This window comes from Pundamilia nyererei, unplaced genomic scaffold, assembly GCF_000239375.1.
Source record: "Pundamilia nyererei isolate P.nyererei 1_Seehausen unplaced genomic scaffold, PunNye1.0 scaffold00096, whole genome shotgun sequence".
In the NCBI taxonomy this organism is placed as follows: domain Eukaryota; kingdom Metazoa; phylum Chordata; class Actinopteri; order Cichliformes; family Cichlidae; genus Pundamilia; species Pundamilia nyererei.
Genome location: NW_005187497.1, coordinates 564,365 through 577,228, shown reverse-complemented (window position 1 = coordinate 577,228; position 12,864 = coordinate 564,365). Strand labels below are relative to the sequence as shown.

The following is a 12,864-nucleotide window of genomic DNA, read 5'->3' as shown; positions in this document are numbered from 1 at the left end:
ACTTCTACATGGCCACCATAGTCACCACCCATCTTGAGGAGTTTGCCCCCTCACATATACTAATGTGCCACAAACAGGACTTTAATATCACCAATCATTCCCATTTTATTACGGTGTATCCATATAAATGGCCCACCCTGTACTTTGTTGTTCCTCTTACCCATGGTCAGGATGCCAGTGCAGGGATCTGATGGAGAGAGGCACAGGTTATTATGGACCCTGCGACCACAGCGCCTGCCATTTCTCTGTATTGCTGTCAGCTCTGGCGCCTTTACTTCTCTCCTGCCATGACAGCAGTGGAAATCCAGCGAGACAAACATCAGAGAGAAAGACAGCAACTGTCAGAGCAATGTGGAAAAAACCTCTTAAAATATAGCAAACAGGGGAAGTCACATGGGAAAATATGAAGCATATATAGAACGAAACATTGGAAGGAATAGAGGAGATTGAGGGGCCAGAGAATGCAAAGAGAGGAAGAAAAATATGTGGAGAATGATACATTAATAATTGATTCCAATCAGAAACTGAGATAGGTTAATGTATGATGCAAGAGACACAGCATAATCAATGGCACAAAGACACACAAAGAGACATCCAGAATAGAGGTGAAAACAGCTTATTATCCCACAGGGTAAAGATTTAAGGGGGACAGACACTTACACTTACTCCTTTCCTCAATCACACATATGCACACACACACACACACACACACACACACATACTATCTATATCTCTGTTATAGATGGAAAAGTGTTTGCTGTGCTAAATGCAGAGTGTCAAGGGCAGGATGTTAAGCACTCTGTAGTCATGAGGGTGTGACAATCGAGATAGTGTGTCTGTGTGTGTGTGTGTGTGTGTGTGTGTGTGTGTGTGTGTGTGTGTGTGTGTGTGTGTGTGTGTCTGTGTGTGTGAAGACTTTGATTTAGTTATGTATGTGTGTGGCTCTCTGTGTGTCTAAATGCTTCTGCGCGTTTGTTTGTACTTGGTAGTGTGAGCCAGTGTCTCCCTCCTTTTGTTGTGTTGTTATGTGTGCACGTTAATACGTGTGTCTGTGTATGTGTCTACGTGTGTGTGTGTGCAGGATCATGCTGACAGCGCAGAGGGAGTGCATTGCTAGGAGGTTATCATGCTGAGAACAGCCTGGAGCCCAAAGGCCACTGCAACCACCATAAATCTACTGCAGTGAAGCAAAGGAGAGAGAAATAAGCTGTTTGTTGTTTAACTCAATATGTCTCTAATTCTGTCACTCACACACACACACTCACTGTGTCTGTCCAAATCTATATCTGCTTGAGCAATATTAAAAGTGTCTGACCAAAAAGCTCTGCGTTATGTTCATTTGTACAGGCCTCCTTTCCTTTCTCCAATTCATCTTAGGCTCTCTGTATCATTCTGCTATCCATTTACTTCTTTTTTCTGCTTTGCTTTCTCTCTGTTAGTGAATTACTGTCTATATATGTCACTGCTACCAATATCATCCTTTAGCCTTGTTCCCTTGCTCTGCCTCCCCCAGTCAACTCTCAATAATTCACCCTGGCTATAATCACTCTATTATCTTCAATAATGCCAGCGTGGCACCCAGAGGTAAGAAAAGAGACAACCCAGGCTGCGATTAGTGCTACCAAATTATTTAGCCATGAAAAATGTAGAAAAGTATCCTTATTATTTTAAATGAGAACAGTTAGTGTTGCCAAAGCATTAGTCATAATCTTGACCTGTGCTGACACAGACTTCTACTCATTAAATGCCTAGATGGATCGTGTTTGCCAAATTCTTAATTGGTGACAGCAGTTTATTTGTGTTTTTATTCCATGACCTTCATTTACATTTAATGAAAGCATTAAGGTCTTTGACAGAAATTCTGAATTTCAAACAGTCTACCTATTAGTGAGGCATCTGTTTGAAAGCCTGTGAGAATACAGTAAATTCAAAGCTTTCTGCTCAAAGGCATGTCTTGAAAGAAAGCTTCATGATACAGCATTGATTAAGTGAATTTCTTGCTTAAAAGTATTGCTTAGACCAATGCTAACTGTTTTTTTCATACCTGGTTGTGCTAATAATGAATTATGGAAGTTTTCTGTTGACACAATTAAAAAATAGTATGTGTGTATTTCTTGAAGCAGTTTGCATTAGCAGTAGTAGTCTTGAAATGCTGTGGTTGAATATTTTTTAAAGAGAGATTATAAAGTGAGATATTAGTAAAACATTGTTGAATGATTAAAGAGAGAAAAACATTCTGAGTTATTATGGTGCACTGTATATAAAAATATAGGATTATTATATTAAATTACACAGAGCATCATGGTACGACAGAATGCAAAGTCTAGCAGAGAAATCATCCCTCCAGCATGAGTCATTTTTCTCCTTCAGCTAACAAACACGCTGGCTTATACCACACCTCACTAAGCAGTATGAACATATATGCAGCATTTCCTCTGTTAGATCCATCATTACCACACTGTATAGACTGGAATGAGTTCTTAGATGTGTTTTATTCATTTTAGTTTGGACTGTCTGCTGCACATCTCAGTTGGGCTGAACTTATTTAACCACTGCATTAAGAAAAACAAAACACAAACAAAAAAACCTTTAAATGTTCTCCTTTCCTTTAGTGTAAAAATCATTCTTAAAAAACAGCCGAGGAACATCATAAGAATGATGCAAGCGCAACAAATTCTAAAATCTGAAAAATCAAAGAGAAGCATCAGCACGTCCCCTCGGCTCAAGCAGCTTCTATGTGTTGTGGTAAGTGAGAGGAAAAAAGTAATGCGCTTTTCTAACTAATGATGCTTCAGGCTTCTGGCTCACATGTAATTAACAGTTCAGACAACAATTCTCATAGTGTGATCCACTCTGCAATAAAATACTTGGTACAAAATACAGTGTCACTCTCGAAAGTATGCACTGTGTTTCTACATACTTTGCAAGTCCATCCAGTGGGCAAGAAAAGAGGACTAATTCTGACAACTCTGTCATACCTAAACCACCGACCATGTTCCAATCTACATATAAAAGTAGAAGCAGAAGCCTTAATTAACTGGAATTAAAGATTTACAACAGTAAAATGACATTTAAAATATATGCAGCATAGAAAAGCATGACTGTACTCCCTTTCTGTGCAGTGTTGCAGCAGAATTTTAAAGTTGTAAAGTAAAGTTGAGTTAAAAATTCTAAATTTTCATTAGAACAGCATCTATGAAAAAAAACCACAAGGTAATCCTTATACCTGAGTTTAGCATTACAGCACCAGTCATCAGAAATGCTGTTGCTCATAAGTTCTCTACTTAAATTACGACTAAGACTTTAATAGTATGGAAACAGTGTTGAATAAAATGTAACAAATAACAGATAACACAAAATACTGTATCACATAGTGTACTAACGGGGCAGGGCTGCTCTGCTCTTCCACAGCCTCCATGGCACACTGCAGGGACCTCTGTAAAGAAAGCAGCTGACTGGATGTCTCCCTTAGCATGAATCTGGTGACAAACTGACCCAACACGCTGGCACCTTGGTACTCCTGAGAAAGAGAGCGACAAACAGAACAAAGGGTTAAAGGACAAACTGCTCAAACCAAAGCGCAAAGAAAGGAAAAGCAGCTCTGAGACAAGACACACCACACAGAGAAGGAGAGAGAGCGATCATGTGATAACTTCTCCAAAACAACTGCAGGCACTTGTGAAATGTGTGACAGCTGCAATTAAATGGGCTAATTAATTCTCAGAACACATACATTATTCAGAAGTGCGTATTCAAATTCCAAGGTGGAAGAACTTTAATAGGAGACATAATTGCTGCTCATGTCCCCAAACACAAATGTGATTACGCATTCTCAAAGGAGACATAGTCACGCAATGTGCGAGTGAAGTAACATTGCATAGCTCATTGTCAAAACTTGCGATGACGAGCATCTACTGAAAAAGCATCATGGGATTAGCAGTCCAAAGCACTGACAGACCACAGCTGCTAACCAGTGACTGCACAATCCTCTAGGGGTTTACCCACTTCAACAGCTTTAAAGAAGAGGCCAAATAGAGGAGGTAGGTGATCTAATTAAGGCAGGTTCCATAATTATTCAGAACACATTTCCTCCACTCTTCTCATTTAACAACTCCTATTAAACTTTAAATCCCTGATTCATAGCTGTTACCTCAAAAAATCCTCAAGCACTTTTAAAACATTTTGTCAGCTCTAGTTGAGCAACATAATAAACAGGTACAGAAATGCTAGGCTGTGCCAAACCGGTACATATTATTACATGAGGTTTTTGGGACACACACACCGTGGGACATCAGGAGTATCAAGAGAATATTTGTAGCAGTTAGGACTGAAAATTGCAGACTGAACAAGACTTAAGGTCATGGGATTGCACTGCACTGATAGTCCATTGGTGCTACTCAGGACTTTGCAAAGCTTCTTTTTGCATAATTTTGCAGTGTCACTTGGTGACACTACAAGAAACTGGTGCTGTGCATGATTCCTGATTATGGCATGTGTGGTTGTTTTACCTAATAAACACAGAACATCTCTGCAGTCAGGCCAAGTATTAAAAACAACAAAATCTCTCAAGTAAAGTCATGGCTTGTGCTTCTTCCTCTTCATGGAGAATTGCCTTCCTGCTCTATCTCTGTCTCTATCTCTTATTAATCTAGTATAACCAAAAAACTAAAAACCATCGCACACAACCAGACTACCTTCTTCCTGTTGCTCTAGTCTAAGCACTAAGGTACATCAAAACATCTTCTTCCTGCAGCAGTTTCTCATTAACCACTCACACAATTTACCAGTCTCCTCATTTAATGCTCAGGAAGAGAATGTGCATCCCACTTAAGGAAGCTACTTTCTTAAAATCAAGCATACTATAATTGTTAAAAATAAGACTGATTATGTGGATTGATTCTTCTGCTTGGACTGAACACAATCAAGGCCCATGGGACCCGCAGTACATAGGTGGGCAGACTGCTGGCTTAAATACTAATCAGTGTTTTTTTTCCATCTGCAGCTTTAGCAGTGGGAGCAGTAATTGCTGCAGCAAAAAGGACCAAAAGTGCTGGGCTGCTGGACAGGAACAGAAATGTTAAGAAGTTCCCTGGAGTAAAAAAAGGGCAAGCAGTAACAAGGGGAAGTCAAGTCAACGATTTTAGTTACATGTTAATGCTGGTGCAGTACACGCTGTAGCTTTGACAGACAAGTTAATGAACAGAAACAGCATCACAGTTGTGTCCAAAGTATCGGGTAGATTATTGTGTTATATAGGATATCTGTGACTCATTTATAGTTAGGATATTGAGACAACACTGCTGTGTTTTGTGCAGAACGTATTAAGTCATTCTTGGGTCAAACTCCCCATCTGATTTATTTCCCAGCCCATCCTTGCCTGAAATATTTTTTTTTGTCCCTCTTTTGTTAATTCATCACTTCTGGGAGACTTAGTGCAGCAGTGGCTCCATCTGTGTACACGGGGGCTTCCTCTAATAGACAAGAATCAGCACAAAACTAAACACAGGAGATTTATAGCACAAAAAAACCTAACTTGGTGAGTGTGTCTGTGTCTACTTGTATTACTTACATTGTGGGGATTGGTTTGGATACTCACGTTATGTAGGCCCACCTCCTTTAAGGTAAAGAAATGTCCCCATAATGCAAATCAGTATATTATAAGGTGAAGACTCAGTTTGAGGTTTTAATAGGAGATAGGATAAACCCCGTCAAAGTGTCCTAACCTTGTTACATAAAATTTGGTAAGCATTAACAGGTAAATATCCGTTCACCGACTCATTCAACATTTTTGTGTTTCGGGGTTTGGCGGTATTTTCAGAAGTGGGACCAAGGATAACGAGACCACAGGTGATGTAAGTCAGTGTGAATCATCTGAATTGATAAAAACGAATTGCTTTCAGCCCTGAGTTTTTCTTGCTATTACCTGCATGGTGCATGTATTACATTTGAGACTACATCCAACCTGCCAGCTCTCAAGTACAAAGTCTGTGTGAAGCCCAACTTCCAATGTGAGAATAGTGCAGTCATTTCAATAATCTGTTGAATTCAGAGCTAGCGAGTGGTGGCCATGTGGTCTGCCAAAATTAAGACAGATTCACATAAAACTAAATGGTTCATAGTATAGCTTTCAGAGTCTTCACGTGCTTTGGTGAATTCTTACCTCTTTAGTTTTATCCATTGCCTTTAAGATGGCAATATTCAGGCTCTCCAGAGCTGAAAGGACATTAAGATACTCTCCAAGGTGCTGAGAAAAATAGTCTAACAGGGAATAGCAAAAAAAAAACTGTCAGTGTTATTGCAATCACGGACTATGAACATGAATAGTCATCAAACATTAATTTTAACGTTTAAAAGTTGGAGACAAGCTCTAATATGTTGCCATGACAGACTCCATTTAAGAGACGACGACGACTACAGGAGTGAGAATATAATGAATGCACAATACGTCAGCAACACTTAGCGCTCCCCGTTTCATGAAATTGAGGGTTTTTTTCTTTACTAATTTTAATAAGGCAGTGTTATAAGATATCTCATTCACTCTTGTAGTGTTAATGATAGCAAGCGTGAAGATTCATTTCACACCAGACAGCACCGACTGCTATAAAGAAACTCCTACACATTTTAATGTTTATGTCACAAATGAGCTCACGTAACTGCAAAAGCAGTGTACCGAGGCTTATTTAAAGTGTCACGGTAAAAAGGGCTGTGCGAGGAAGGTTCACCAAATTATATATGATAGAGCAAGAGTAAAGCAAAGAAAAAGCTCAATAGTAATTAGCTCTTGATTCTTAATTAAAAACTTGATTTTACACTAGCTAAGAGTACGAGTGACATGACACACAGTTAACAATGTGATCCAAGGTGAATGGATTGGTGGCAGCCTTTACACTCCCCTCAGTTACATTCATTTATGTTGCATTACTGAATTTTAAACCGTTAATCAGAAACAATTTGGTCTAAAGAACATAGAGCGGTGGCTGACAGATGTTTACTGAACTACATATGAGATAAAAGAAGCATTCTGTTATGGAAAAACAGTCAACTTCTGTTGATGTCAGATGCAAAAGATGCCATTCCCATTCAATAAATTATGCAGAAGTTTTATTCTGGGTACAAGTCATATTTACCGGTCTCTGTCCTAGTTCTTAACTTTATTCAGGTCATCTGACACACATGTATTTTTTAAAATGATTAAAAAAATAGGCCAATAGATCACTACTATATATATCACTACTACTGTGTATACTATATAACAATATCGATATGACTCTTACTGTATGTCTGTAAATTTTAGGAAACCAGCACCTGGTTGACTTTCCACACAAGAAGTCTACCAATAGGGAAACATGACTTTTTACCAGATTTTGCTCAGCAGTACCTAAACATGTCAGACGACACATTCAAATCAAACTAAATCACAAATGCTTTTGATATATAATTTAGTTGTGTTGCTTGTTTGGCGTGCGCAGAAAACACAGCAAAACCTGCTGCCTCTAACTTTATACAATGCTTTCATTTGAAAATGCAAATTTCCCAGAGTTTTTAAACTGTTGCTATGAAGTTACTCATGAACACTAATAATAATTAAAAAAAGAATCTAAGGATAGGGTAACACAAGCACTTATGACAGTAACTTTTATGATAGGAGTTATACAGAAATCAGAGTAAGCACACTCCAACCAACCTGATAGCTTGTCAGTGTCCAGATTGCTGCAGAGCAGAACATAAGAGAGAAGCAGGGAAGATACTGAGAGTTAATTAGGAAAATTCAAAGTTATGTAGCTCTTCATTTCTGCTTGAGAGGTTTGGTGTGACTATGTGTGAATATAGTTAATATGATAACAGTGTTGTCATATAAAGACATACACAAGACTTGTTAAAGTGTTAAAACCATATAAATCACACTTGTGCGCAGCATGTTAACCTGAAATGTTTATTCTCCTTAGAAATGATGTCTTCTGCATTTTATCATTATTTAAAATGTTAGACCATTGTCTGTTTTACTTCTCCCACAGTGGTAAAAACATTGCAATAAATACGTCTTTGTTTACTTTTCGTAGCAGAAGGGTTTACATTTGATGAGAAATTATTCTCTTTGATAAAGACCATTACTACTACCATTACTATGTGAAAAATTCCCCTGTTGTTTTAATGACATTTTAAAGACTGAATCAAACTGGAAGTGAAGCTGGTAAATAGCTGCATTATTATAATGCTCACACAGCTCCTGCAGACAACAAAAACAAATGCCTTTTTGGCAGTTGCTGTTACAAATCTGCATTTGGATGGCGACAATAAGCTCCCACATATCTCTCTTTTAGGCTATTAAGATATAGCTAATGTGATCATTCTTTTCCCTTTGCTTTCAGTTCCAGCATTTTCTGCATAACTTTAAGCATTATCAAGCATATACAGGTAAAACACGTTCTTCCTATCACCACTCCATTAACTGTATTGTTATATTGAGAATAAGAAAAACCTTTAATTAGACATCAGAGCACAGTTCATGCCAACTGCCTCAAAGCTTGGAGGGTGGTTAGAGAGGTCTCGAGGCTATTGTTTCTCATCACAGCGGCAATACTAGCCTAGCAGCATGTTCAAAAGCAATTTATCACACAGTGATGGAAGAACTGGCACCACAACAAAAATAAATACAGAGTAGTTACTGTAGTCAAACTAGTTAGATGCAAAAAAGGAAGAAAAAAAAAAAACCCAAAACACATATGCATCTATTCCAGTCTGCTTTTGTGTGTGAGACTGGGCCTACTGATTCATTTCAGTGATTTACCAATCATGGTTAATTTGTTATATCACCTGAGCTTATACAAAGATTTTGAAACCTTGTTAAGCCTCAGTGTTGGCACAGAAGAAAAGTTGCAAAATGCCTCATGAATACAAATACCTGATCTGCCAAAGGCAATAAAACACACTGGCTTTAGGTAAGGATCAGACTTAGATACATTAAATACAACATGGCAGGGGAGAAATGGTCTTTTCCTCTGTGGCTAAAAGAGTTAAGCGTTCACTGCAGTGCGGTGATTTCAGCAGCTACCCTGAGGCTGATTTCCTTGATTGTAATTTCAGGGAAGTAGTCTAGGTTTTGAAGTAGCTGGTTTAGCCCACAGTATTTTATGTCCAAAGGAGGGGGTAAACATCAATTCTGCTTGAGTTGAGTTTACCGAGGACCTCCCTCCAGCTGTGAGACATTTAATCTGTGGCTGGTGACTTGAAAAGAACACATTAACACTGCCTTTAAGCATGCTTTTATTTTGCCCTCTTTAAAAGGTAAAAGCACAAAGTTTACGAGAGAGAATCTATTAAATATAACACTAGGTCAAAAACTCACTTATTCTGTTGGCCATCTATGGAATAGAAAAGCTCCTGTAGCTCCTCAGTAGTCAGGATCCCATCAGCAAAGTAAGTATTAAACTCTTCAAATGACAACTTGCCATCATCTGAAACAGAAAGAAAGTTTACTGCACAAAGTCGACAGGCAGCCTTGTATCAACAGTTATAAGATGATAGGCTCACTAGTGGTTACGTGTATAACATGTATATTACATTTTTTTTCTTCTTGCTTGAATGATTTCTTGTTTCTGTGCTCTTGCTTCTACCAAATCTTAGTTTCAGTAATACTAAACTCAGGAGAAACATCTTGCCTAACATTAAAGAGAAAATTGAGCCACCTGATTGCATCGTACTTGGATGTGTTTACATGCTGGATAAGACACTACCACCTATCTTAGCTTGGACTTTTTACATAACTCATTACACATGTGGTACTTAGTTCTGGAAACTATTCCATTTAATTCCCTTTTAATCTCAGTGTAAAGGCTCAAGAGCTTCTGTAGCCCTTTTCTGCTTGTTCCATTGTTTTACCACCTTTCCTGCTGTAATGCTGGAAAGTCAGTATTGTTTTGTAACTACCACAGCTGCAACCTTTCATATTAATGATAATATGCATAAAGAAAACAAAAAAAAATGAACTGAATGACTAAAAAGTAATAAAACATCTTATTTTCTTGGAATTAACTGACAAAATATTTCAATATCTATCTATCTATCTATCTATCTATCTATCTATCTATCTATCTATCTATCTATCTATCTATCTATATATATATATATATATTATGGCTTGAATTGTTGATAAAGTAATAAGTCATATTTGAAAAGAATTGTCACTTATTTAAACATGTAAATATGACGCGTGTCTGTAAAAAGCAAAAAAACCCCAAAACAAATATGAATGTTCTAACAGATAAAAAACTAAATTCTAATACTATGCATAAGTGTTCCACAAAATATAAATGTAAAAGCACTACAGATGGTGAGCACATTGAATTTTTTCTCATTCTGCTCAGACTAGTTAACAGTGAGCACAGATTTTTGTGACAATGCACAGGAAAATCAATAGCAGATGATAAATAGCTTGGTTGTCATCTGTGAAGAAGTGTTCCTTCGTGAGCCTATTATAAATCAGTCTGCAAGCACAGATTACACAGATCAGTCAGCAGTTAGCCTGCCAGAAAGAAGCTGCTAGATGTTTTTAAGTGCAGCTGAATAAATAGACTACGCATATTTACCTAAAAATGGAAGCAAAAGTATACTCGAAGGAGTTGGAGACATAATGAATCAATGCAACTGAGTAACATTACAATAAAGAATGATGAAATACAGCTAAGACAGTCATATGCACAAATAAGTATGGATATGAGGTTGGTAAATCCACCAAATAGACAGTTTTTTGCACAGAGAGTCATATCAGGGCAAAATCAGGGCAGCTACGAAACTCACACTTTCACACTTTTAAAATTTGGCTTCTAACCCCCTGAGTAATCAAACCCTGTCTATGCAAAGACAAGGCAAAAGGAGAGTGGTTTAATATGCCATTCCACTTGGTTGGCTCAGCAAAGCTGGCAATTCAAGGGCAAGCTGGAAGACCATCTGTTCAAGTGGACCCATACTGACACTGTTCAACATTACCTCTGACCAGAATGTGTAATGTGTTGGTCCAGACAACAAGCTGCTCTCGCCACTTTGGCCCACATTTTTTTTCGAATCAAAATCAAATCTTCTTTGTCACACAAAAAGTGTCTTTTGTTTTTTCCAGTCTCTTTCACTGCCTTTGTTTTCTCTGTCAAAATACAAAGAACTCTTACGTACTATAAATCATTTGGATCACCACACATGTACTAGTATCTTGGACAATTTTTAATTCATATTAAAAATCACATTTTAGTTGATGTGCATGTTGAAAGAGTGATTGATGTTTTCTTGGTTAGAAAAAAAGCATGACATATTAAAAGCTGGCCTTCTTTTAATAGATTTTAATAGACATATGTGCTGTTCCACTTATATATACTTTATGCAATTTCCTTATAATTTGATGCCGTCTGTGCTCAGTATGTTGACCCAGAGACTGTAGATCCTGCCACATGTCACAGCGCTGTACTCGGAAAGATTCCTCTTCATGGAGTGGCAAACAAGACACACAGCAACAAGGATCAGCAGCAACACTTCTCCATTTGATTGCCAATTGACAGCAAGTAGCAGTCTCCTCTGTTCATTTTGACATTTCTGGGTTAAATGTCTCTATCATAAAGGAAAAAACCCAGACAAATACACAAGCCTGAACATCATCATTTTTCAAAGGCTTTGAGTTGATGTCAATGACATCCTGACCCAGGGCACAGCACTACCTTGACTTTTTGACCTGTCTTAGGAGACATAAGGAGTATAAGTTGTAAAAACATGCAGATTTGCATGTTTACATTACAGCTATGTTTGCAGCATTAAATTAATTAAAAAATCAGTAATAATCCTGACAGAAGACATCAAAAGATTTAAAAATATGTCTAAGCGTAAGGAAACATCTGGTTCCATCCTCATATCTGACACATCCATCTCCTCTGATGGATGTAAAGATGAGAACAGTGGATGCTGGAGCACTTATTTCTAAAATGGGAAATTCTTGTACAGCCAAGTGTTACTCTAAAATGATGTTGATCCTTTATGATACATTATACAGTTGCATTGTTTGCCTTGAGATCACTTAAAGAGCAGGAAGTATTGAAGGAAATGTCTTCTCTTCCCCTCCTCGTGGGAGAATAAACTATGTGAACTGCATTTTACATGAGTACATACAGTATAACCTAGTTTAAATTAGCATCTTTTTCACATTCCACTAAAATGAATGAAGTCTTCCAGCCATTAATCAGTGTTGAGTTTTATATAACAGAAAGGGGTGCACTAAAATGCCACTGACTTCCATTTGCTCTTTTCATCCTCTACAGTCCTATTAGATCAAATCAAATCAAATTCAAATTTTTGTCACATACACAGTCATACACAGTACGATATGCAGTGAAATGCTTACACAACTGCTCGTGACCTAAAGAAAAAAAAGGCTATGAATAAGATAGGAAATAAATATGAAAATTAAAAAGGGTAAATTTAACTAGGAAGGAATAAAATAATATATAAAAATTAAAGTTAAAAATGAAATAACTGTACAACAACAGATTAGAATGAAGGGTAAATTTAACTGGGAAAGAATAAGATCAAATATATAAATTAAAGTTGAAAATAAAATAACTGTACAACAAAATACACAGTATAGAAATATATAAGTGTCACGGTTCTGGGTCCGTTGGACCCAGTATTTTGAGTTTATTGTGTTTTGATTCAAGTTTGCATCAGGGATTGTGTTCTTGTTCTCTTGTCGTGTTATGGTAATGTTTATGTCTATTATTAGAGTTCCATGTTCTGTTTATCTGGGTTTAAGATGTGGGTTTAGTTTCATATGTCATTTCAAGTCTGTCTCTGTCTAGTCTGTGTCTTAGTAAAGTGTGTTTTGTTTCC

General features: G+C 37.4%; 1 protein-coding gene across 1 annotated transcript in view; it reads right to left on the bottom strand.

Moving 5' to 3' along the window:
* necab3 (N-terminal EF-hand calcium binding protein 3) overlaps positions 1–9,450 on the bottom strand; it is a 25,706-nt gene extending 16,256 nt beyond the window's left edge. Inside the window, exons 1-5 of the mRNA XM_005740002.1 lie at positions 9,347–9,450; positions 7,685–7,710; positions 6,161–6,258; positions 3,384–3,520; positions 161–282 (exon numbers count right to left, since the gene is read on the bottom strand). Of these exons, the coding sequence (XP_005740059.1) occupies positions 161–282; positions 3,384–3,520; positions 6,161–6,178 (277 nt within the window). The 5' untranslated portion in view covers positions 6,179–6,258; positions 7,685–7,710; positions 9,347–9,450. The remainder of the gene's footprint in view (positions 1–160; positions 283–3,383; positions 3,521–6,160; positions 6,259–7,684; positions 7,711–9,346) is intronic.
* Positions 9,451–12,864: the final 3,414 nt, after the last annotated feature.